The following is a 24,197-nucleotide window of genomic DNA, read 5'->3' as shown; positions in this document are numbered from 1 at the left end:
CCGGAAGCCTCTTGCGGTCCCCCTAACCGATCGTTCAGCTCCTGCTTGCACCCCTGCGGACGGGGAACTCCCTCCCTCCAAAGGCTGTCCCTTGCTTTGTTGGTAAAGCTACCAGGCAGTTCTAGCCACTGGGCTGAGCTGTCTGCCTAAGTCCCTCGGTACGCCCAGCGCTGCTGTTTGCTCAGGAGTGTATCAGCTCCCTCCGCCAGGCCAGGCCAGAGCCCTCCACCAACGTGAGAACATCCCGGAGAGGCGACACCTATCCGGGCCGAACGCTCTTTAACGTTCTCAGTTACTCCACCTAAGATGGCATCTGAATAAATCAGTTCCTCCCCTAGTGCCTGTTTGAAGTATGAGAGGCAGGGTCTCACAACGTCTACCCACCCGCCCTCCCGCGCAGGCGAATTGCTGCATCTCTGGAAGCCATACAAGCACTTTCCAAATGTGTCCATTCTTTTCTGTCTCCAGAGTGATCTGGACTTAATACATTACCAGGGTTCGATTTTTAACCCTCTTATTTGCTATATGATAAAGGGCAGGTCATTTAGCCTTACCCACAGTGACAATGGGGTTTGCAATCTCTGTGGGTCCTTCTGGTGTTAAAAACACACTCTGAGGGCTCTTGTGTGAGCAGGTTTCAGTTGCTTGGTTTCCTGAGTTTTGTCCTTTTTTGCAGAGACACGAACTAGTCCTCATCTCAATGAGTAAAGCCTCTGACTAGAATTGTCAAACGAACATGAATTCACAACTAATCAGGAAAGCCTTTTGGGCGGCATCCGCCCTCCCTGCTGCCGGCACACTCACTCTCCCCAGCACATCTGCCACTAGAGGCTTCGACCCCGTGGGCTGCTTTCACCCAGCACCGCCCTCCCTTCTTCATAAGCAGATGGGAAGCTGGCTGCCACACTCTTCGCCTTCTCCAACCTCCTAGTGAGCAAACCAGAAGAAATAATTTCTCCCACCACTAATTCTCCAAAACTAGGTAGGGCCATCCTGTCCTCCTAGCCACTTATCCAAGATGCCAGTAACTCCCTGGGAGCTGGATATGGCCGCAGGGGAGGGAACTGAGAACTGATTCAGATGCAGACTGTGTCTCACAGTGCTTGCTGCTGCAGGATACCTCCCACCCCTATGGTGGGTGCAGAGGGAAGATTCTGGTCTCTCTATCCCGGGCAGGCCCAGTCCAGAAGATCCAACCCAGAAAGCAACTGGAACCTTAGAGTTAGCCAAGACCAGAGCGGGGGGATGGCAGCGCAGTGAGCTGACTGAGCTAGGGCAACAGGAAAAGCAATCAGTGGCTTTGCAGTCAGAGGACCCAACTTCCAGGCTATGTTAGGGCCAGAGTTTCCCATCTGTAAATGAGGGCACCCCCTTCACCACACCAGGCTATCGGAATCCATGAGTGCAATATGTAGGACATTTTCTGTTCCCTCAGAGGCCAAAGAACAATCATACTGTTTGTATACTTCCATGCAGCTGCCTTGTTTCTTGCAAATCATTTTAAAGACAGTCTTTTGGAAGAGTCTTGGGCCAGATTTCAAAGATCCCTTAAGTGCTGGTTTACCACGTACGGCATGTCTTGCATCAGTCCTTCAAATTGGTTTTACACATTTAGATGGGACAGCGATACATTTGTTCTGTGTTTGATGAGAAATGGACACCAAGGGGATTTTGATGAATTCTTGAGCAGTGCTTCCAAAGCCGGTATTTTAAAAATCAGATGTTTTGAGTATAGCCCCAATATGCAAGGATAGTCTCATCCTGTACATCCGTTCTTTTCTCAGACTCTTGTGCCTTCATTAGGAGTCAGAATGGTTGAACAGACCATTCTTAACTTAGACCTCAGACACAGCACACCAGGGAAACCCCATCTCGCCTCCTAATTTCTCCCACCATTCTGAATGCCAAAACAAGACATTCCAAAGTGGGGCATCTCTCAGAGCAAAGATAGCTCCAAAAATCAAACACACCTAGTCTCAGCCCAGATTTGCCTGCGATTGTGCTCTAGAGGTTAAGACTTTGACTAGAAACAGAATATTCACTTTCATGAGTTTGCTTTACTATGTGCTCAACTTGGGCCTCTCCTCAAGCAGGCAAACATACACTGAAGAATGCACTTTGGTACTGTTTAAACAAACAGCACATCGTCCCGTTTGATTCTGTGCCGTTTCTTTGTTGGCAGAAGTATCCCTGACAGGGCCTGCCCTGTTCTGGGTCTTTCTTTGTCAAGATGCTGTTGGTGATGAGTTGGAGAGGAAGCTCAGTCCACAAGGATCCAGGCCCCGTCTCCAATTCTAATGTAGACAGCAGGTTGGAAACCAATATACATCCCATTTTCTGTTTCTAGGTGAGAAGAGGAAAGGCCCTAAGGACAACTGTGTGTGTACAAATTGAGAGTAAACAGCACATCAGGAGAAACAACAAAAACAAAACCATTAGGTGGCATTTAAGATAATTTTTTCCCTCGAGTAGTTCTCCATTCTCTCCTTAGGAGTTTAAGTGTTCTGCTGCAGGCAAAGGGCTGGACCCACCGACGGAGGAAGGGGCCCTGCTCCCATTGGTGGCATAGTTGGAGGGTGCACAGGGCCACCCAGGGAGACTCTGGCCACTGCCCTCCAGACCCAGGGCCCAAACAGCTACTCTTGAGCTCTAACAGCTTGATCTTTGAGGAGTGCATTGCCTGTTTTTACCAATTAAGTGAGAGGGAAGAAGACGAATAAGCCTGGCCTTAGCTCGGCTTTGTCCAACTAGTTGATAAAAGACCCCAGAAAAGGCAGAGGGAGCCTGCCACCCTTATTAACAAGACAGTAAGGAAGCATTTACTCACAAAGCAAAGTGTGTAAATATTTTTCTTAGGAAGAATAAAAATACTGATCATACATAGAACAATGTGCACATTCAGTCTTGGCACTTTTTCTTCAATTTAACCAATCTCTAAGCTGGTTGTGACCTCTGCTTATGTCTCTTTTCTCTGTAGAACAATCTTTTTCAGAAAGTTACAGTGGATAACAAGCATGTGAAAGATGCATTTTCTGTATCATCTTTGGAGGAAAAGCTATTCAGCAGCAGCTTTCCCTAGAATCTCCTCGACATCCCCCCCCCGAAAAAAATACCTGCTTTGTCACTGATTCACAAGAATTTATAAGCAACTATGCTTACTTCTAAAAACCAGGCCAAAAGACCACTCTATAGGTTGATGGGGAAAAGGCTGGCTGAGAAAGATTTAAGTCCCTAAGGAGTTCTTGATTTTTCAAAGAAAAATGAAGGGCTGGCTGGGTTTTAACCCTTGGTGGTTAAAATGATGACTATTCCAATCAAAAAATATATCACTTCCCAAGACTCCATATTCACATTAGTCACATTGTGGGGTTTTCCCTATCTGGGTGTGTGTTCAGGGGATATAGGTATTAATTCTAACAAAAAATTTGAAAGAGAAAGCTAATATTAAAACAAAAAGCCTCCTGTATCATGTGGGTGTCCTCATTAGTAAATTGTGTGTGTGTGTGTGTGTGTGTGTAATTTAAACGGACCATTTAGATCCTAGGAAACTACAGTATAAAATAGGGCATAGGACACTGGACCTCACGTTCCTTATTTCTTAGAAAAAAACGGGCAGCAAGTGGGAAAAATTTGACCTGAATGATTTCCATGCCCTTTCGAGCTATAGCATTTTATGATTATAATCCAGCCTTCAATTTTTCTTTCTTTCCTCTCCTGCTGGTTTTCCATCTCAGTGAAAAGCCAGGCAGAAAAAAGACAAAGGAATCCAAAAGTTGCTACCAGCTGTGATGAGAGGTCTGGTTGGGAAGGAGGTGAGGAGGTCAGGGAGTTGGGATGTGGGCCTCCTCTGCCCATGTCAATGATCCACACCCTGCCTCACTTCCTGGCACTGATGTAAAAGCTCTCCTGAAGAGATTATTGTCCTGTGTCACTGGAGGAGAAAATTCATTCTCCTCTGGTAAAATTACTTAGGAAATGGAAAGCAATGTTGCAATCAAATTCAGAAATACTGATGGGAGGGGTCTAAGATGTTCAAGGCAGCCTGCCAGATGCTGGACAGTATCTTAAATGGGGCCATCCAAGATGGTCACTATGAAGAAGCAGAACTCCAGCCACACAGACATTCAAATACATTCCATTAGAGACTGAGCTCCTCAAGAGCGGGGACTGTCCTTTCCATCCTGTATCTCCATGACCCAGTACAAGGTTGGCACAAGTTCGAAGCTCAGGAATGTCTGTTAAATGGAACAGAAAGGGTGAACAGCACAGCCTTCGGTCATCAGCTTCACCAGTCAAGCACAGTGGCAGCTTCCCATCTTAGTCTGTCACTTTGTAATCAGACAGCAATTAATTAAGCAGCTTTAATCTCTTAAGGGCATTTTTCTTTTAGGGGAAATGAGCAAAAACAAAAACAAAAAAAACCACCCAAAACCAAGAAAACCAGAAGGCATTCATCACCAGTTCTTCCTCCAGACAAAAATCTAAAACGTAAAAAATAAGAAATGAAGCCACTTACAAAAGGTTTTCCTGGGAAGTTGCAGCCATGATGAATTAACCTTTTAAAAAGAGGCAATTATATGAAAGGGTCCAAGGGCTGGGTGCTTAATCCCCTGATTTGACACTGACCCAACAGGCCCTGATGACTCCTTCCAGCAGATACAATCAATAGGTCACGAATATGTTGCCAAAGGTCTTCCCCACTCTATGGAAAAGGGCTGAGAGCCCTCTTCTCAGGGCACCACAGAATGACCTTCATCCTCCAACCTCTCCTAACTTCCCCTTTAATAAAAAACAAAAACAAAAACAAAAACCACACACACAGAATGCATATACACAAGGAGCAGAGCTCGTAGGACATGGGAAATTTGTATGGTGAATCAGATTCCAGTGATTCGTGAGAAATGTCTGTTTTGTGAAATAGCGGCTCTCTCGTTCTCCCTCACCAACCCTCCCCATCACTCTGTTTTCCCTTCCTGTCTTTCTCTTTCTCCAAATAATTCATGTCAACAACACCATTTGTGATAAACTTCACAAGGAAGCAAGCAACAGGACACAGACGTTTTTCAGAAGGAGAAAGTGTTCAGGTGTTAGTTAAGTACGGGAAGCATTTTAAAATACAGATAATACCTTAGTGGTTTTTTCCTCCTCCAAAGCCAAGCAGATGAGAGGGTAAGCCCTGTCGCTCCTTAACCTAAACTGCTTTGCCTCCACAGCAAGGACTACTGCTCGGCCGGAAGTCTGCAGAACAACTGTCAGGGCCCCTCTAGACACAACAGGAGGTGCAAGGGGGAAAGTCAGCAAGCTGGATCTGGCGTTTGCAATACTCACTTCACAGGAGGGAGCTTTGCCCTCTGCACCTGAACCTAAAATTCCTTGCTACTGCTATGCAACTCCTTAAAACAAAAGTATGACTTCGGGGAAATATTTAAAATATATATCTTTTTCTATTAAAAATATTTATCTTTTCTCCAAAACCAAAAACCAGTTCCAACTGAAACGTGTTTTTCAAATGACTGGAGACCTAGACAAAAGGCGGCAAGTGGAGAAAAGAAGCTTCTTTGCTACCACCGAGCGGACGAGCCTCCCAGGGATGTTCGCTCAGACCAACGAGCAGCTCTAGGAAATGGCAGGAACTGAGGCTTTCTCTAAGGGCCTTCAGTGAGTCACCCTCCCCTTCCTCCGCAGACCAGCACCAGCTCTGCTATCCTGGGGACCGACCGTCCAGCAGCCTGTGGAGGCCTGTGTGGCTGGCAGGGCCTGGAACCGAAGTGGTGTGAATACAGAGGAATGGGACGGATGCATGTGTTTTAAACACACATCTGCATGTGTGCACGCACACAGACCCACAGAACACAGAACACATACATTCAAGTGAGGGACCCTCTCACCAAAGCAGTCACCGAGGAGGTTCCACACATCTCAGTGAGGACCAAAATGCTTACGACATCTCTGGAACTTCTCCCCGGGAGCTGTTCCTGAGCAGCATGAGGAAATGACTCCGACTGCTTGACAGCTACAACTCGTTTGTAACTCTGAAGCCCTCTGGCCCGGCCTTCTCTTCTAGAGGCTTCAAACAGCTTCTGACTAGTTTCAGACTTAAAATTCTCCCTCCTGTAACCACAAAAGAGTAAAGATCTGCTCCGAGAAGAGGGGGCAAAATTCTCCTGAGAGGAATCAAAAGGTGATCTGGTAAATCCCTAGTGATCAGGTGAGTCACCGTTCTGGATCTTCGTTTCTGCCTTAGTAAGAGGAGGAGGTTGGAAAAGATGACCATTAAGGTCCCTTCCAATTCTAACATTTTAGGAGTTTATATTTCTAGATGTTTCTAGATGTTGAGGACAGTTCCAGAAATGTTTTTGCCAATGGCACCATCATTGGAAAATCTATGCAGTATCCTGCTGGAGTCACTCAAGGGGGACAACGTACACTGGGATACATAAGCTCTAAAACCTTTGTTGAAATGCCAGTCACATGACTTTATAGTAACAGCTCGTACATGCACAGGGAATGCCAGCCCATCTGAGATTCCCTAAAATCATCTCTTAATCCCTATTCCCAATGAGCCCAGACGGGCAGAAGCACCAAGCACCACCAGGGATGCAAAAGACACATGGTGTCAGCTCCTAAGGAAAATAAACCCCAAAGGTCCATGGGACTGAATTTACCAGCTGCATCCAGCTAGATACCTTGTTTCCATAGTATGGAGTTTCAGCATTGCTCTTGCCTGACTTCTGGGCAAATTTTTGGGATTTTAGATCAACGTTGCAGATAACCCTTGGACATGTGGAGAGTAATAACGAAGTTCAGCTGTAATTTGTCTCACAGGGCGGAAGCCCCCTCCACCCCCCAGAAAACAGAAGGCTGTAAACTGTGGTGGGGGCGGGGAGCAGGGTGGATAACTGCATAGTATTTATTTATATAGTTCCCATCGATCTCAATTATCTGCCTGTGCATTTTACACAATCAGTATTCAAATGCTCAGCCAGCTTTCCCTGGGCTCCCGTGCGTGGCATGCCCTTGGGCTGCTGTCCATTACGGCAACCTGTTCAACCTGTTGGTGTGGAAAATCTCTGGGATCTGTTGTCAGGAGCCCCGACAGTCAGTCTGGGCTACGCCACTTAGTGAATGATGGGACCTGAATGTCCGCCCTGCAGTTCCATCATCATCGAAAACGGCGCTGATAACCACTTACGTGTTAGCGCTCCTGGGAAGACCAAACTGAACACTGACCGTGAAGTTGGTCTGTCGACTAGACAGCGCATTAATCCGATGTTACTTTTTACACAGGGAAGGTAAATTAACTTTTGTAGGATGGTAAACTCAACTGATTTCATTAGGTATATTTACTTGTGGCACAGGGAAGGAGAAGGGGGAACATGATCTTGGATCTGCCAAAGAGCGACACTGACCCACTTCTCTGAGAAAGCGGGAACTCCCTTTTATCTGCAAGGCTGATTTAAAATAAGACCCTGTTGAAAGAAGTCAGGAGGTCTGTCAGTTTCAGAAGGTATCCCCTGTCTCCTCTACCATCTCTAACTCTGGCCCCTGTGCTCCTGAATCTCGTTCCAAGTGGGTGTTGCCAGATTTGGCCCAGAAGCCCTCAGGGGTGGGTCACTTAGGGGTGAGGAGTGCTTCTGGCCGTGGTCACCGGGAGGCAGAGACATAGGGCCCTTGGACAGAGACCACAAAGGCCCTGGAACCTCTCAGAACCATAGCAGACAGTGTTTTGCCATGAAAAGAAACCCAAAGTGAGAACACTCAGCTCTTCAGGATAAATGATCAGGCCCACAGACCTCTTAAAAACAGGCCACATGTTCCTGGGGCGCTACTTGGCCCCGGCCACGTTGCTGGACCGTAGGCGATACTGATCCACGCTCCCTTTCCGCCGACTCCCGGTCCGCCTCTCGTTGTCGAACATGCGCTGCAGCTGCAGGGCCAGGCGCCGGTCCTCCTCCTCCTGCTGCAGCTTCTGCTCCATCTCCCGCAGGCCCGGGGCCCGGGCGGCCGGGCCCGCCTCCCCACCGCTCTGCCGCAGCTTCTTAAGGGAGCCGTTTTGTTCCAAGTGCTTGGTCTTACAGTGCCTTTTCCGGCCCCGGCGCAAGGAAGGAAGGGGCTCCTCACCTAGGCTGTCCGCCAGCACACCGTTGGGCAGATCAAAAGGATTCGCCGTCTTCAGCTGCTTCTTCGCTTTGAGGACCCCGCCCAGAACACTGTTTTTGGGCAGCACTGAATTGGCCACTGGGATGTTCACGGTTGTGCTCGTACAGGTTTTGTCTAACTTGGCCTCAGGGGTGCGCCCCGGCCCTTCCTCCTGCTCCTTCTCCGAGGAAGTCCCACTGGCTCCCCCTCGGGGTTCTGAAGAGCAGCACGTTTCCGATGGGATCTCAGGGCTCCTTTTACTCGCGCTGCCCTGCTCGCCTTTAGTTTGGCTAATGGAGGGGACATAATCGAGGTCGGTGGGGGTGGGTCCGGCGCACGCAGAGAGGGCCTGACCCCCCGCCAGTCTTGTCTGTAAAGCCAGCGGCGGCTTTTCCTTGCTAGGATGGGTCACCTCGGACACTACTAAGTCTTCCCCTGTTTCTGGAGCCAGGGAGGTGAGGGTGGCTTTCGAAAGGGTCTTTTTGATCTGCCGCTCCTGAAAGATCTGTTCCCACTTTTTGAGGATCCTGGGACTAGCCTCGTAAGAAGTCTGCTTCTGCAGGCTTCTGTTGAGGTTGCGGGGTGTTGATTTGATGATGAGGGGACTGAGCACTCGGCCATCGGGGAGTCTCTTGGGAGGAGTACACGGTGAGCAGACAATGGGCTTGAAATGGTTTAGTTCCTCGGAGATGCTATCATTGCTCTCCGGACTGATGGAGCGTTCTGGCTTATGCAGGGAAGCCAAGGATGAGAGGGAGCTGAAGGGGAGACGTTTTTCGACCGTTAAGTCGGGGGCTGAGAGGCAACGGTTGTTCTGGGTGGACAGGAGGACGCCGATGATGGGGTTGGAGGCTGGGGCCATAGCCGTAACCTAAAAGAGGTTAAAAAGATTCTATAGACATACATATACACATATTTTTTTCTCTTCACAGTTCCTTCAAGATGGTAGAAGGATAGCAGGGGAAGGCTAAGAAAAGGGATCAAGGGTGATGGGAGCCTAAGAAATGGGAAAATCCCTAACCTAGAATGCACACCATCTGCAGAAATTCCTACACACCTGAAACAATTAATAAAATTGAAAACCTAAAGGGAAGAAGACTGATAAATCACTGAACTCTACCTCTGAAACTAATAACACACTACATGTTAATTAACTGAATTTAATTTTAAAAGAAAGAGAAAGAATAGGAAGGGAACAGAAGGGAAAAGAAAAAAAAGAAAAAAGAAAAAAAGGAAAGGAAAGGAAAAGAAAACCTATAGGGGAAAAAAAACTCATCTAGAACTTTCAAAGAAGTTCTTCTACTGGTCCTCGTTCCACCCTTCGCTACTAATTCACACTCTCTTCCTTCACATCTATTTGCAAACTTCTCCAACATAATTAGAATGCCTCGGACCCACTGTGCCTCTGCCCATCTGGAATAGTTCCTTTTATGGCCGTGTGCAAGGAGCCACCGGATGGGTGCGGAGGGCTCCAGAAGCCCGTGTCTGAGGTGTACCTTGGTTTTGCTGGTCGGGGCTGCTCTGAGTCTGCTCTTCACTCTGTCTTGAGCAGTGTCACTGCAGCTCTGACTCCTTTCCACCTTGGAATTCAGGTTCCTAAATAAATAAGTAAACACAAGTCCAGGAGTCAAAAGTAGCCCATATACCAACTAAGGAAAAAGAATGACAATCTCTTCTGTACTTTCAAAGCCACCTGCCAAGAAAGACGATTCCCCTGGGCAGCTACAATAGGAAATGAATTAGTTTATTAACAAAACACGTTCTAAGAACAAATCCTGTCAAAAGAGGAAAAGTGCTCCAGAGAGGACATCTGGTTTAAGCCTTTGTTTCCAAACTAGACCCTGCTTAAATGATAAAAGGCCAATGGCTGTTTCACTCATGCTTAGAGAGATGTAGGCATAATTCACCTTCTTTAATAGGTTGGATCCAGTGTTAAAATCCCCTTTACAAACAACAAATTTTTTCCTTTTATTAGGCCCAAATGTCTCCTCAAGCAATCTAAGTCAGCCATGAAACAAAAGGACTTCCGAAATACATAGCAGTGCACTCAATTTTTATGTAGGGAGTCAAAATTAAATGCAGTCTCTTCCTTAACTCATTACATTTGAGTTTCCAAAGGCCTAAATCCTGGTAATTTAAGAGATTTCAGGAACACATGGTTTTTTTGTTTATGCATGCAACATTATAACTTTATAACCCAATCCAAACCCACAGTACCCATATGATAGCATTAATCTTACTGTGTAAGAATTATATGCAGGTGACTGTTACCTACCCCATTGACAAGGGGGTCTGTAGGAATTTTTTTTTTGAATCTGTGATTATCTTATTATTCACCTTGGTTTCCTACTCTCCAATTTGTGCCTAATACACGTCCAGTGAGAACAATGCTTTTACCAATGTGTACAGCTGTTACTTTACCTTTGCTGCAACTCTATTCAACAAGCATTTGTCACACACTTACTATATGCCAGTTACTGAGGAGCACCATCTGGGCACTGGCAATATGGAGAAAAATGAGACGTAGTTTAGGGTCTTCAAGGAATCAGAGTCCAGCGGGGCAGACAAATAAATAATTCAATATAATACAGTGAAATGGTACAATAACAAAAAAGTATGTCTAGGAGACAGTATGGCATAAAAGAGGGAGTTATGAATTACCTGGGATGGAGTGAGAGCAGGGTTGGAAAAGCCTCCCTGTGGCACATGTAGTTTGAAGGGTAAATAAGAATTTGCCAGAAGTCAAGGTGGATGCGGATGATCCCAAGCAGAAATTATTTCCTTGAATGATTCTCTTTAGCTTTAGAATGAAATACATCATCATAGCTACTCTTTTGTAGCAAAAGATTTACTTTTTTTTTTAATTTTTATTTTTTAAGGATTTTATTTATTTATTTGACAGAGAGAGAGAGTGTGCGCATAAGTAGGCAGAGTGACAGGCAGAGGGAGAAGCAGACTCCCTGCTGAGCAGGGAGCCCGATGTGGGACTTGATCCCAGGACTCTGGGATCACAACCTGAGCTGAAGGCAGACGCTTAACTGATCGAGCCACCCAGGCGCCCCAAGATTTACTTTTTTTAAAGTTTCACTATGCCAGGATTAGCTCAGAAAACTTACAAAGGAGGAAACAAGGTGCATTTCCAGGGTGTCTCTCCTCTCCCCACATCTCTAGCAAAGGCCTGTCCTACCTGCCCACAGTGGCTTCTAATCCAACATTTCTGTGCTATTTTTCCCATTCAAAACCCTCTCATCCTATGTCTCCTGGCCACATCACTTTGCTATATGGTTCCAGTCTGCTGATCTAATCTATGCCCCAGTATCAACAGGAGAATACGGTGGCCAACCTGCATCATATGTCTGAACTTGACCAAGAAAACTCAACACTGAACCTAAGCAAATAATGTGAGCATTGTACTATCTAGTGGGAAATGTATTTTGGAATAGTTCAGAAACTTCAACATCACTCTCTAAAGGCAGCTGCTTAAAAATCAGCTTGGTTTGTATTTTACCTGGAATAGTACTGAAATTCATTTGCATTTCCAGAACTCACACAAACTGTCAGTGTAGTAAACCACCCAGAAGTAAACTGGATGACAGATTAAAATGCTGGCATGAACAACATATACTTTGGGTCAGGAGGAATCAACATAGGGCTGAAAGAGAAAGCCTTACTATTTCAAATGTATGACTTGCTTGGCATCATTCCTTGGAGAAACAGTAGACACTTAGAGAAAAAGATTTTCTGATCAACATAAGAAAGAACTTTATAACTTTCATTAGAGCAGTTCACGGATAGCTGCCTTGGGAGATACTGAGCTCCATGTCATTAGAGGTGTTCAAACTGGGGCTGTACCTATATACTTCAAGGTCCAAATATTCCATAATTAAGAATGAGCTTAATACAATTTTTTTTAAGATTTTATTTATTTATTTGAGAGAGAGACTGAGATAGAGAGAGCATGAGAGAGGGGAGGGTCAGAGGGAGAAGCTGGCTCCCCGCCGAGCAGGAAGCCCGATGCGGGACTCGATCCCGGGACTCCAGGATCATGACCTGAGCCGAAGGCAGTCGCTTAACCAACTGAGCCACCCAGGTGCCCGAGCTTAATACAATTTTTAAAAACAGGCTACATATCCATATTGGCAGCAGTAGCAGAGTCAAATTTAAAGATGCTGGCTACATGCCCAAATTATCAGATGTACAAATAGCAGTTACCTATTGCTGGGGAGAACCTCTTCACATGGCCCCTAAACTCCATTTTGGAGAAATGAAAGGAGAAAGGAAAGGCCCGGAGAGGAAACCTGTACTTGCAGACTGGAGCACACAACAAAGACACCCAAAGTAGTTTCTGACCATTTAAAATCTTTTTGGCAAACCGCGGTATGGCTGACACTGTCACTGTCTCTTCCATTCGCTTGGTCAGCCGACTCTACTGAGCACCAACTCCATGCAAAGCATGCGAGACAGACTGATGAAAGATAATCTTGGCCCACGGGAGCAGCCAGTCACTGAAGTCCACCATACATGTCACAGAAGTGCTATGAGAGCAGTAATTGTACAGCTAAACTCTCCAAGCGTTTCCTTCTAAGAGCTGTATAGTTTTAGCCCTTACATTTAGGTATCTGATCCAATTTGACTACTCTGTTGTATTTGGTGTGAGGTTGGGGTCCAACTTCATTCTTTATTTAGCATGTGGATATCCAGTTGTGGTCCCAGCACCCGATGTGAAGAGACAATATTCTTTCCCCCACTGAATAGTTTCTTGGTACCCTTATTGAAAATCAACTGACATATGGGTTTATTTCTGGACTCCCAATTCTGTTCCACTGACTGATATATCTACCCCTATTTCAGTATCACACTTGATTGCTTTGCCGTAAATTTTGAAATCAGGAAGTGTGACTCCTCTACTCTTGATCTTTTTCAAGATTGTTTTGGCTGTTTGAGATCCTCTGCAATTCCATATGTGAATTTTCGTATCAGCTTGCTCATTTCTGCAAAAAAGGAGACTGTAATTTTAATAGGTATTGCAGTGAATCTGGAAAACAAGTTGGGGAATATTGCCATCTTTATTTTTTTTATTTTTTTATTTTTTTAAGATTTTATTTATTTATTTGACAGAGAGAGATAGCGAGAGCAGGAACACAAGCAGGGGGAGTGGGAGAATGAGAAGCAGGCTTCCAGCGGAGCAGGGAGCCCAATGCAGGGCTTGATCCCAGGACCCTGGGATCATGACCTGAGCCGAAGGCAGATGCTTAACAACTGAGCCACCCAGGCGCCCCAAGGGAAATATTGCCGTCTTGACAATGTTAAGTCTTCTAATCCATGAACACAGAAGGTCTTTCCCTTCATTTAAGTCTTCTTCAACTATTTCAACAATGTTTTGCAGTTTTCAGTGTGTAAGTCTTACACCTCCTTGGTTAAAATTATTCATAACTGTTCTATTCTTTTTGATGCTATTGTAAATGGAACTGCTTTCCTAATTACATTTTCGGATTGCTCATTGCTAATAGTATAGAAATGTAACTGATTTTCATGTGGTGATCTTGTGTTTTGCAACTTTGCTAAATTTATTAGCTTTAGTTTTTTCAAAATTCTATTATTTTTAGGATGTCCTTTGAATAATATCATGTCATCTGTGAACTGAGATAGTTTTACTTCTTCCTTTGCAATCTGGATGCTTTTTCTTTTTTTCCAGCTTTATGAGATATAATTGACATATAATATTGTATACACGTAAAGTGTACAATGTGTTGTTCTGATATACTCATGTATTTTGAGATGATTACCATAGTAGGGTTAACACCTCATATAATTACCGTCTCTTTTTTGTGCTGAGATCATTTAACTTCCAAGTATCCTTGAAAGCAGCGTTCAAGTATATAATACAGTATTGTTAACTATAATTACCATGCTGCACGTAAGATGCCCAGAACTTACAACTGGAAGTTTGAATCCTTTGACCAACATCTCCCCATTTCCTCCACCCTCTGGCAACCATGTTTCTCCCTTCTGTTTTTAATATTTGATTTTTTTAAGATTCCACATGTAAGTGATATCGTACAGTGTGCATCTTCTCTCTTATTTCACTTAGCATAATGTCCTCAAGGTCCATCCGTGTTGCTGCAAATGGCAGAATTTCCTTCTTTCTCATAGCTGAATAATATTCCACTGTGTGTGTGTGTGTGGACACCACATTTTCCTTATCTATCCATCCACAGAAGGACACTTCGAGTGTTTCCATAGCTTAGCTATTGTGAATAATGTTGCAATTAACACGGGAGTGCATATAGCTCTTGGAGATCCTAATTTCATTCCTTTGGATATATACCCAGAAGTGGGATTGCTGGATTTTCATTTTTTGAGGAAACTCCATACTGTTTTCCATACTGGCTGTACCAGTTTGCATTCCCACCAGCAGTACACATGGGTTCCCTTTTCTCCACATCCTCACCAATACTTATCTCTTATTCTCTTGAGGATAATAGCCCTTCTAACAGGTGTGAGATAATATCTGTGATTTTGATTTGCATTTCCCTGATGATTAGTGATATTGAGCATCTTTTCATGTACCTGTTGGCCATTTATCTTTTTTTTTTTTTTTTAACATTTTATTTATTTGAGAGAGAACGGGAGAGGCCAAGCAGGAAGAGTAGCAAAGGGAGAGGGAGAGTCAGGCTCCCCTCTGAGCAGGGAGCCTGATGTGGGGCTCGATCCCAGGACCCTGGGACCATGACCTGAACTGAAGGCAGACGAGACGCTCAACCAACTGAGCCACCGAGGCGCCCCCTGTTGGCCATGTATATGTCTTCTTTGGAAAAATGTCTGTTTAGTTCCTCTGCTGATTTTTCAATTGGGTTGTTTAGGGTTTTTTAGTTATTGTTGTTTGTGTGTGTGTGTGTGTGTGTGCTATTGAATTGTATGAGTTCCTTAAATATTCTGTATATTAACCCCTTATCTGACAGATGACTGACAAATATTCTCTCCCATCCCTCAGGTTGCCTTTTCATTTTGTTGATTTTTGCTGTGAAAAGGACTTTTAGTTTTAGCCCCACTTATTTCCTTTTTTGCTTTTGTTGTTTGTGCTTTTAGTGTCATATCCAAAAAATCATTGCCAAGACCAATGTCAAGGAGCTCTTCACCTATGTTTCTTCTAGGAGTTTTACACTTTCAGGTCTCATGTTTAAGTATTTAATCTATTACAAATTAGTTTTTGTGAGTGGTGTAAAATAGGGGTCCAATATCATTCTTCTGCATGTAATTATGCAGGTTTCCTAATACCATTTATTGAAGAGACTGTGCTTTCTCCATTGAATATTTTTGGCTCCCTCATCTAGTATTAGCTGACCATGCATGCACTGGTTTATTTCAGGGCTCTCAATTCTATTTCTTTGGTCTATTTTTATGCCATACCATACTGTTTTGATTAATATAGCTTTGTAATATAGTCTGAAGTCAGGAAGTGTGATGCCTTCAACTTTGTTTCTTCTCAAGAACAAAGGCTATTTGGGGTCTTTCATGGTTCCATACAAATTTTCGGGTTGTTTTTGCTATTTCTATGCAAAAGGTCATTGGAATATTGATAGGGATTGCATTGATATAGATGGTTTTGAGTAGTATGGATTTTTTATTATTAATTCCTCTGATCCATAAACACAGGATAGCTCTCCATTTATTTGTGTCTGCAATTTCTTCCTTCAACGTCTTACAGTTTTCAATATACAGATCTTTCACCTTCTTGGCTAAATTTATTCCCATGTATTTTATTTTTTGGATGCTATGGTGAATAGGGCTGTTTTATTTCTTTTTTTTAAGATTTATAGATTAGAGAGAGAGAGAGTTAGGGGGGCAGAGGGAGAGGGAGAGGGAGATTCTCAAGCAGACTCCCCGCGGAGCGTGAAGCCCAAGGCAGAGCTTGATCTCACAACCCTGAGATCATGACTTGAGCCAAAATCAAGAGTCAGATGCCTAACTGACTGAGCCACCCAGGTGTCCTGGGGCTGTTTTCTTTCTTTTTCAGATATTCCATTGTTAGTGTGTAGAAACATAAGTGACTTCTGTATACTAATTTTGTATCCAGCAACATTACTGAATTCATTGATTAGCTCTAACAGTTTTTCAGTGGTCTTTAGGATTTTCTATATATAAGATCATATCATCTGCAAACAAAGACAACTGTACTTCTTGCTTTCTAATTTGGTGAGAATCTCTTTGAGTTTGTTTGGTGACCTATGAGCTTCCTAAACATAGATATCCAAACCTCTCCCCCAAATTTGAGCAGTTCTTACTTCTTTAAATAACTTTTCTACTCCCTTCTCCCTCTCCTACTCTTCTCCTTCTAGAACTCTAATAATTCACAAATTGTTTCTTTTGAAGGTAACCCACAGATCATATTGGCTTTCTTCACTCTTTCTCATTCTCCTTTCTTCTGCTTAATCCATTCTGCTTTTTTTTTTTTTAAGATTTTTATTTATTTATTTGACAGAGAGAGACACAGCAAGAGAGGGAACACAAGCAGGGGGAGTGGGAGAGGGAGAAGCAGGCTTCTCGCCGAGCAGGGAGCCCAATGCAGGGCTCGATCCCAGGACCCTGGGGATCATGACCTGAGCTGAAGGCAGACGCTTAATGACTGAGCCACCCAGGCCCCCCCCATTCTGCTATTGATGCTCTCCATTGCGTTTTTCTTTTCATTCACTTATTCTTCAGCTCAAGAATTTTCTTTTGGTTCTTCCTTTTTTTTTTTTTTTAAGATTTTATTTATTTATTTGACAGAGAGAGACACAGCAAGAGAGGGAACACAAGCAGGGGGAGTAGGAGAGGGAGAAGCAGGCTTCCCGCTGAGCTGGGAGCCCGATGCGGGGCCGATCCCAGGATCCTGGGATCACGACCTGAGCTGAAGGCAGACGCTTAACAACTGAGCCACCCAGGCGCCCCCTTTTGGTTCTTCCTTAAGATTTCTCTTTGTTAAACTTATATTTCTTTTTTTACTGTACTGTTGTCCTGATTGAGTTGAATTGTCTTTCTGTGTTTCCTTATAGCTCACTGAGCTTCCTGAAAACAGCTATTTTGAACTCTTTACTGGGTATATCACAGATCTTCATGTCTTTGGGATCCATTACTGGAAAATTATTATGATCTTTTGATGGTGTCATATTTCCTTGATTTTTCATGTTCCCCCTTGACATTTTGCATTGCTATCTTCACATCTAAAGTAGCAGTCACTTCCTCCAGTCTTCATTAATTGTCTTTGGGAGAGAAATATCTTCCATCAGCCTTGGTAGGGATTCTGAGGCTTGCTCCTTGCTTCTTGCTCCCTCTTGTGGCAGAATTTTTAAGCTTGTATGACTTGTCTTGATCTGCAACATACCAGGTCAAGTGCTGACAGCCTCCCTTTTGCTTTTCCAAGGGTGGCACTAAAGCTCAAGTTTGTGGTCTCTCCTTTGCCCACAGAGTCTGACTGGCTTTCTACACATGCTCACTAGTCATCAATACTCGTTCTCACAGCCACTGGGAATATGTACAGGAAATGGGCTACAGGGTGGAGGTGTGAATGAAGTGTGAAGTGCTGGGAGTGCCTGTGAGTCAGGTGGGAGGATCCACAGATGAAGATCTGGTTATTTATTTGAGATTTTTCTTCATTTTAAATGTAGGTCTTTAAAGCTATAAATTTCCCTCTAAGAACTATTTTTACTGCATTCCAACAGGTTTAGTATGGTGGGTTTCATTTTCATTCCTCTCAAGGTATTTTCTAATTTCTCTTGTGACTTCTTTTTTGATCCATTGGTTTTTTAAAAATGTATTGTTTAATATCGACATATTTGCGAATTTTTCAATTTTCCTTCTGTTATTGACTTATAGCTTCATTCTATTGTGGTCAAAAAAAGATATTTTGTATTATCCCAATCTTTTAAAATTTATTGAGACTTATTTTAAAGTATAACATATGGACTATTCTGGAGAATGTTCCATGTATACTATAATAAAATGTGTGTTCTGCTGTTGTGGGGTAGAGTGCTTTATATATGGTAAGTCTATTTGATATACAGTATTGTGCAAGTCTTCTATATCCTTGTTTACCTTTCATCTGTATATTACATCCATTATTGAAAATGGGTATTAAAGTCTCCAACTATTATCATTAAAATGTCTACTATGCCCTTCAATTCTGTCAGTTTTTGCTTCATATATTTTGTGCATCTATTATTAGGTGTATATGTGTTTACAATGTTTATATCTTCTTCTTTTTTTAAGTAATCTCTACACCCAACGTGGGACTCAAACTCATGACCCAGAAATCAAGAGTCACATGCTCTACTGAGTTAGCCAGGTGCCCCATATAATGGTTGTATCTTATTAAGAGACTGACATTTTCATCATTATACAATGCCTGTCTTGTCTCTTGTAATAATTTTGTCCTAAAGTCTACATTGTCTGCTATTAGTTTAGCTACTCCAGCCAGTTCTCTTTTGGTCACTGTGTGCATAGAATATCTTTCTCTATCTTTTCATTTTCAACCTATTTTTGTCTTTGGATCTAAAGGGAGTCTCAGCATATATTTGGATTTTTTCTTTTTTTTCTTTTTTTTGAGAGACAGAGTGAGGGGGAGAGGCAGAGGGAGAGAGAGAGTTTTAAGCAGGCTTCATGCTCAGTGCAGAGCCTGACACAGGGCTCAATCTCACAACCCTGATCATGACCTGAGCCAAAACCAAGAGTCAGACACTTAACAAACCAAGCCACCCACACACCCCTATTTGGATGTTTTTTTTAAAATCCATTCTACCAATCTCTCTTTTATTTGGAGAGTTTAAGTTATTTACATTTAATGTAATTACTGATAAGGAAGGACTTACTTCTGCCATTTTGCCATTTGTTTTCTATATGTCCTATACCTTTTTTGTTCCTCGATTCTCCATTAATGCCTTCTTTTGTGTTAGACATTTCCTGTGTACCATTTTGAGTCTCTTCTTATTCCTTTACTAAATATGTTGTAGTTATTTCCTAGTGATTGCTGTGGGGATTACAATTAACATCTTAATTTACAACAATCTATTTTAAAATTAGTATCAATTCAATTTCAATAGCATACAAAAGCTTTCTTCTATATAACTCTATTCTCTCCCTTTTACGTTGTTATTGTTACATGAAAAGCCACAAAAATCATGATGGTAAAAACATCTTATAGCCATAAACATATTATTATTGTAGTATTTGGTCAAGATAAGAGGCTTCAAAATACTGGCTGAGAATAGTCAAGACTAGTGAACTTGATAATATTTTTAGGGTTGGAAGAACTCAAACAACATCTTCATGAAAAAATAAAAGAAGTAACTACTCTCCCTACTTTGTTTTTTTTTTTTAAGATTTTATTTATTTATTTGAGAGAGAGAGAGCATGAGAGGGAGGAGGGTCAGAGGGAGAAGCAGACGCCCTGCCGAGCAGGGAGCCCGATGCGGGACTCGATCCCGGGACTCCAGGATCATGACCTGAGCCGAAGGCAGTCGCTCAACCGACTGAGCCACCCAGGCGCCCTACTCTCACTACTTTGTGCACATCTATTTCTGTACCCTCAAACCCTAAGACACAGTGGATATATTTAATAAATTTCTTATAAATGAACAAAAATATGCACAGAAACACTTCTCTCCTCCTTATGAAAAAAAGAGAAAACTTCAACATTTATTAGGAATGTAATATCTGTCAGGCACTGAGCTGCTTTAAATATATTAGATCTCATTTAATACATACAGAAACCCTATGAGATAAGCATCATCATCCTCATTTTACAAAGAACTGAGGGAAGTGATCTTCCAAGGTCACACAGTTGTGAAGCCAAGATTTAAACCCGTATCTCTATGATTCTAAGCCTGGGCTCTTTCTACCACAGCATATTGATCTTACATTCTACTCTACTCTGCCATAGAACAGACCCAGCACATCTAGGGAAGCTCTCTCTTCCAAACACATAATGAAGTCATAAACAAGAGAAAGCAGCATTGTCTGAAAGGCAACTGGCTTAAAATTTCCATTGCCAAGAGACCAGATGGTTTCTGGGATGTAGAGTTAGGCTAAAAATACCCACAACCACAATGAATCTGACTTACAAACAAAGAAAAGGAGAGGCAACCAGTATAAACATGCAGCTGGAAAGCAAGATTTAATGCTTATAAAACACTGCTTAAAGGGTTTTCAAATGGCAATACAGGATACAAAACATTAGATAGCTCATACTCTCAACTGTTCAATCATCACTCTCACATACCCAAACCACATTAGTTTTTTAATTAAACTCTCAGGTCAGGTAGAGCTAAGTTCCACCAAGAAGCTAAAGGCTGGAGAGGAGCCTCCTTCTAGCCCCTAGCCTGCGTGTATGAGCCCTCCCAACTACCACCACATACACACATACTTGAATGAAACCAGGAGCTTCCTTAGGCCCAGTTGTAGTTGCCATGCACCCAGAAATAGGTGAGATTTTGTTATAATCCTTCTTTTGTATATTTATGATCTGGGTTATGTGCCTTGTGTACACTAGTATTCTTTTCTTCTTAAGTGTACAGTTTAATGGTTTTTAATTCACAGTTATAATCATTACCACAATCAATTTTAGAACATTTCCATCACTTCAGTCCCCTCAAATGGCAGGATAACTGGACAGGTTCTTACTTACCTCTGTTAGAACAAGGCAGGGTATAAATTAAACAAACAGAAGGAAGGCAGTTTTCCTTTGCAAAGGTAGATCATTTCAAGACCAGGTTCCAAGTGCAGAGCCTTTGGTCACAAGGGTTCTGACAATGGTTTGATGAGAAAGTGCATAGGTTTGAAATAAAGAGAGACCTGAGTTCAGTTCCATCTCTGTCACTCTAATGAGGTGAGAAGCTCTTGGGTGAGTTACTTAACGTCTTTGAACTGCATGTTCCTTAGCTGCAAAATGGGAATAGTATTATAAAACTTGTAGGATTAATGTGAGAACTAATGTGAGTACTTTACATTCATCAACATGACAGGAAGCACTAGAAAAAAGCTAGTTCCCCTGACGCAGAGCCCGACAACTCACCAACCCGCCCTCTGAAAACTAGCAGGTATTTCTGTCAGAGAAATTATTGACACCTATAAATCCTGCCCCTCTCCCTAAGTTCCACATCACTTCTCCTTAAGCTAGCTTCCTTTTTCAACCAGATTCCACGACTTTTAACAAGATTTGTCCTCTTAATAACCAGGCCATCTGCTTGATTTGTTTCAATTCCTTTATCCCTCCCCAACACACACACACACACACACACACACACACATGAGCACAGGACATGCCCCAGGCCGTCACCAAGTCTGTGGCTTCTTATAACTCACTACCTCATCTTTCTTTCTCAGTCTCCTCTCCCTCATGGCTACTGTTGGACTACTCCCCACACACAACTTGCTAAGTCTAATCCTTAGATTTTTACAGAACTTTCCAACTACCCTCAACCCCTTTCTTTTCATACCATGGCTTCATTCTCTCCACTCTTTAAAACTCTACTTTAAGCTAATTCTAGATGCTTCACTTTTAGAGGTCGAAAAAATCCTAAGAAACCACCCAGTAAAAATCCCTGCCCGGCAGATCGCCATAACAACCTGCATTTTACATAGATGAGACAGAAAGGGAACAACTGAGTTTACTGGAGCTCACACTGCTACTTCCCCATCATCTCCCTAGACTAGCCTCCCCATCCCCACCTCTCTGGCTTTGCCTCCTTTCATCAATTCTAGAGCTAGTCCTCTAATATCATATCACTCGTGTGTCTGTTTGGTATCTGTTACCTGAAAGCATCTGTATTTTCATTGGTTCATTTTAAGGAAGAGGGACAAGTCTGCATATTTTAATTTACTCCAACACTGACTGGGCATGCATTTAATATTGCTGAATCTGTCAGTCGTTGTCTCTATCTCTCCTCCAACACACCTTATAGTAAACACCTTAGGTCTCTTTTGATGTGTCCCACTCTGAACCATAGCCTCAGGCTTAAAGTATTTGGACGAAATAATGAGGACAAAATAATGAAAACTAAATAATGTGGTTCATTTCTACTTAATTAAGACTGAATTACTACTCAGTGGGAAACATTTTTCTTTTATAGAATCTATAAAAAGTATCACCATAAGCTGTTGTTAATGCATTAGAATGCTAAAAGCAACTTTATAATATATGAGCCTTATCACTGTGGTCACTAGACTCCCCATATCCCAAATTAATCCTATGGAATCTAGTCTATAAAACAGCCACCAGCCAGTCTGTTCTTCTATACAGCTCCCAGAGCCCGCCCTCCTATGCTGCAAGTTTGACAATGGGTTCTGACAAAATTCCAGTTTAATCCACCCAAAGGCACAAGATCTATCTTATTCAAACATTCCCCAAGTATTTATTGAGCCTCCCCTATAGGCCAGGCGCCTCCCTAAGCATTGCAACTATAAAGGTGAACAAGATGCTGTTCCTGCTCGCAAAGAATTTAAAGTCCAGTGGGAAGACAGGCAGAGGTGGCAGAGGGGTCTATACGAAGGAGATGGGGGACACTGGGGTAGAGTGGAAAGAGCCCCTAACTATTCTAACTCAGATCCCTACTATTCTAGCTATCTGAGATTTGGCAAACCATCTTCTCTCTCCAGGCTTTAGTCTTCTCATCAATAAAACAAAAGAATTAGTTAAGATAATATTTAAGATCCTTTTCAGCTCTAAGGGTCCACATTCTAAAAGAATATAGAGTGGCAGTAATAGTCACTGAACTTACCCTGTGCCAGAAATCTTGCTAAGCGCCATTTACGTAAGATATGATTTTGTATGTACAGGGAACACTGCATTACTGTCTTTTTTTTTTTCATTTTTTAAACTGGAAAGAGGATAGATGGTTGAATTATACCCCTTTTTATGATTATGCCCTATTTCCAAGAAAAATCCATAGTGACTTACTGCAAAAATACATAAAGACTCAGCCTTAATGGAGGATAGAGATCACATTAAGTAATAAATATGGAAAAAGTAAACCAAAGTTTGTTGTTGTTGTTGTTGTTGTTGTTTTAAATTATAGGCCATGTTGGAAAGTCATGATGACTGAACTAAAAACCCTAATTCTAAACCTCCTGATAGCAAAAGCAAAGAGGAAAATGAAAGTGGTCATGTAGCCTTTTGAAAAGACACACCTCAACAGAGAAAGTTTTTCTAGGCTGAGCTTTTGGAAGAATCTGCAACCAGGTTTTTTGTTTGATTCTAGTGAGGAAGAAAGGAATGAGGAGTGAAGGGAAATAAATGTGAACAAACAAACCAGTTTCTCAATATATCAAATAAAAGTTTAACTTTACAATGATATATCTTATGGTTCAACTTCACTTTTTTCAATTAACATATATTTTGTGATTAACTTAGGAATGATCTTGGATTAACTATTACTCTATCTGCCTACTCGAGAGACGTTTCATTTTCAATAGGACTGTACAATTTTAGGAATAGTGCTTTAAAGCCCTCTTTGCTTTGAATTTTTCATATAAAGAGAGACTGGGTTGTTCACAAGACTCATAGCCAGAGTCGATTAATGGATTCCTTCCAAAATAACCATCCTATCAGGCCTACTCATTCTTACCTCTATGCCTTTGGGCTTAAGAAAGAAACATTTATGAAGTAGATAAGTAAAACAAATGCAGATTGATTTTATTTAAATACAGTTGTAACAACTTCCAAAGCTTTTACATATGACCTCTCTTGAGGAAAAGAACTTACGGAAAAGACCTATTCTTTTGTTGTTGCTTAACACATGGAAAAAAATGCATTTGAAATATCTAAAAACTATTAAAAATACTAATACTTTTTTTAATGTGGAAAAATATATATAACATAAAAGCCATCATTTTAACCATTTGAAGTTTACAGTCACATTGTTGTGCAACCATCACCATACTAATTATTTTTTAATATATCCATAAGCTACATCCCATTGTGTTAGAGTAGGCAGTTAGTCAGGCTTTAACAGGCCAGCCAAGGGTGGGTGTGTGTGTGTGTGTGTGTGTGTGTGTGTGTGTGTGTGTGTGTGTGTGTGTGTGTG

The 24,197-nt window shown here is 42.4% G+C and overlaps 1 protein-coding gene across 1 annotated transcript in view; it reads right to left on the bottom strand.

Annotated features, from left to right (window-relative positions):
* Positions 1-2,831: 2,831 nt before the first annotated feature.
* The window catches only part of RNF169 (ring finger protein 169), an 82,862-nt gene continuing 61,496 nt past the window's right edge, over positions 2,832-24,197 (bottom strand). The window contains exons 6-7 of the mRNA XM_034995142.1: positions 9,636-9,735; positions 2,832-9,010 (exon numbers count right to left, since the gene is read on the bottom strand). Of these exons, the coding sequence (XP_034851033.1) occupies positions 7,826-9,010; positions 9,636-9,735 (1,285 nt within the window). The 3' untranslated portion in view covers positions 2,832-7,825. The remainder of the gene's footprint in view (positions 9,011-9,635; positions 9,736-24,197) is intronic.

This window comes from Mirounga leonina, unplaced genomic scaffold (genome assembly GCF_011800145.1).
Source record: "Mirounga leonina isolate KUSES-001 unplaced genomic scaffold, KU_Mleo_1.0 Mir_92, whole genome shotgun sequence".
NCBI classification, from domain to species: domain Eukaryota; kingdom Metazoa; phylum Chordata; class Mammalia; order Carnivora; family Phocidae; genus Mirounga; species Mirounga leonina.
This window is presented reverse-complemented; position numbering and strand designations above follow the sequence as displayed.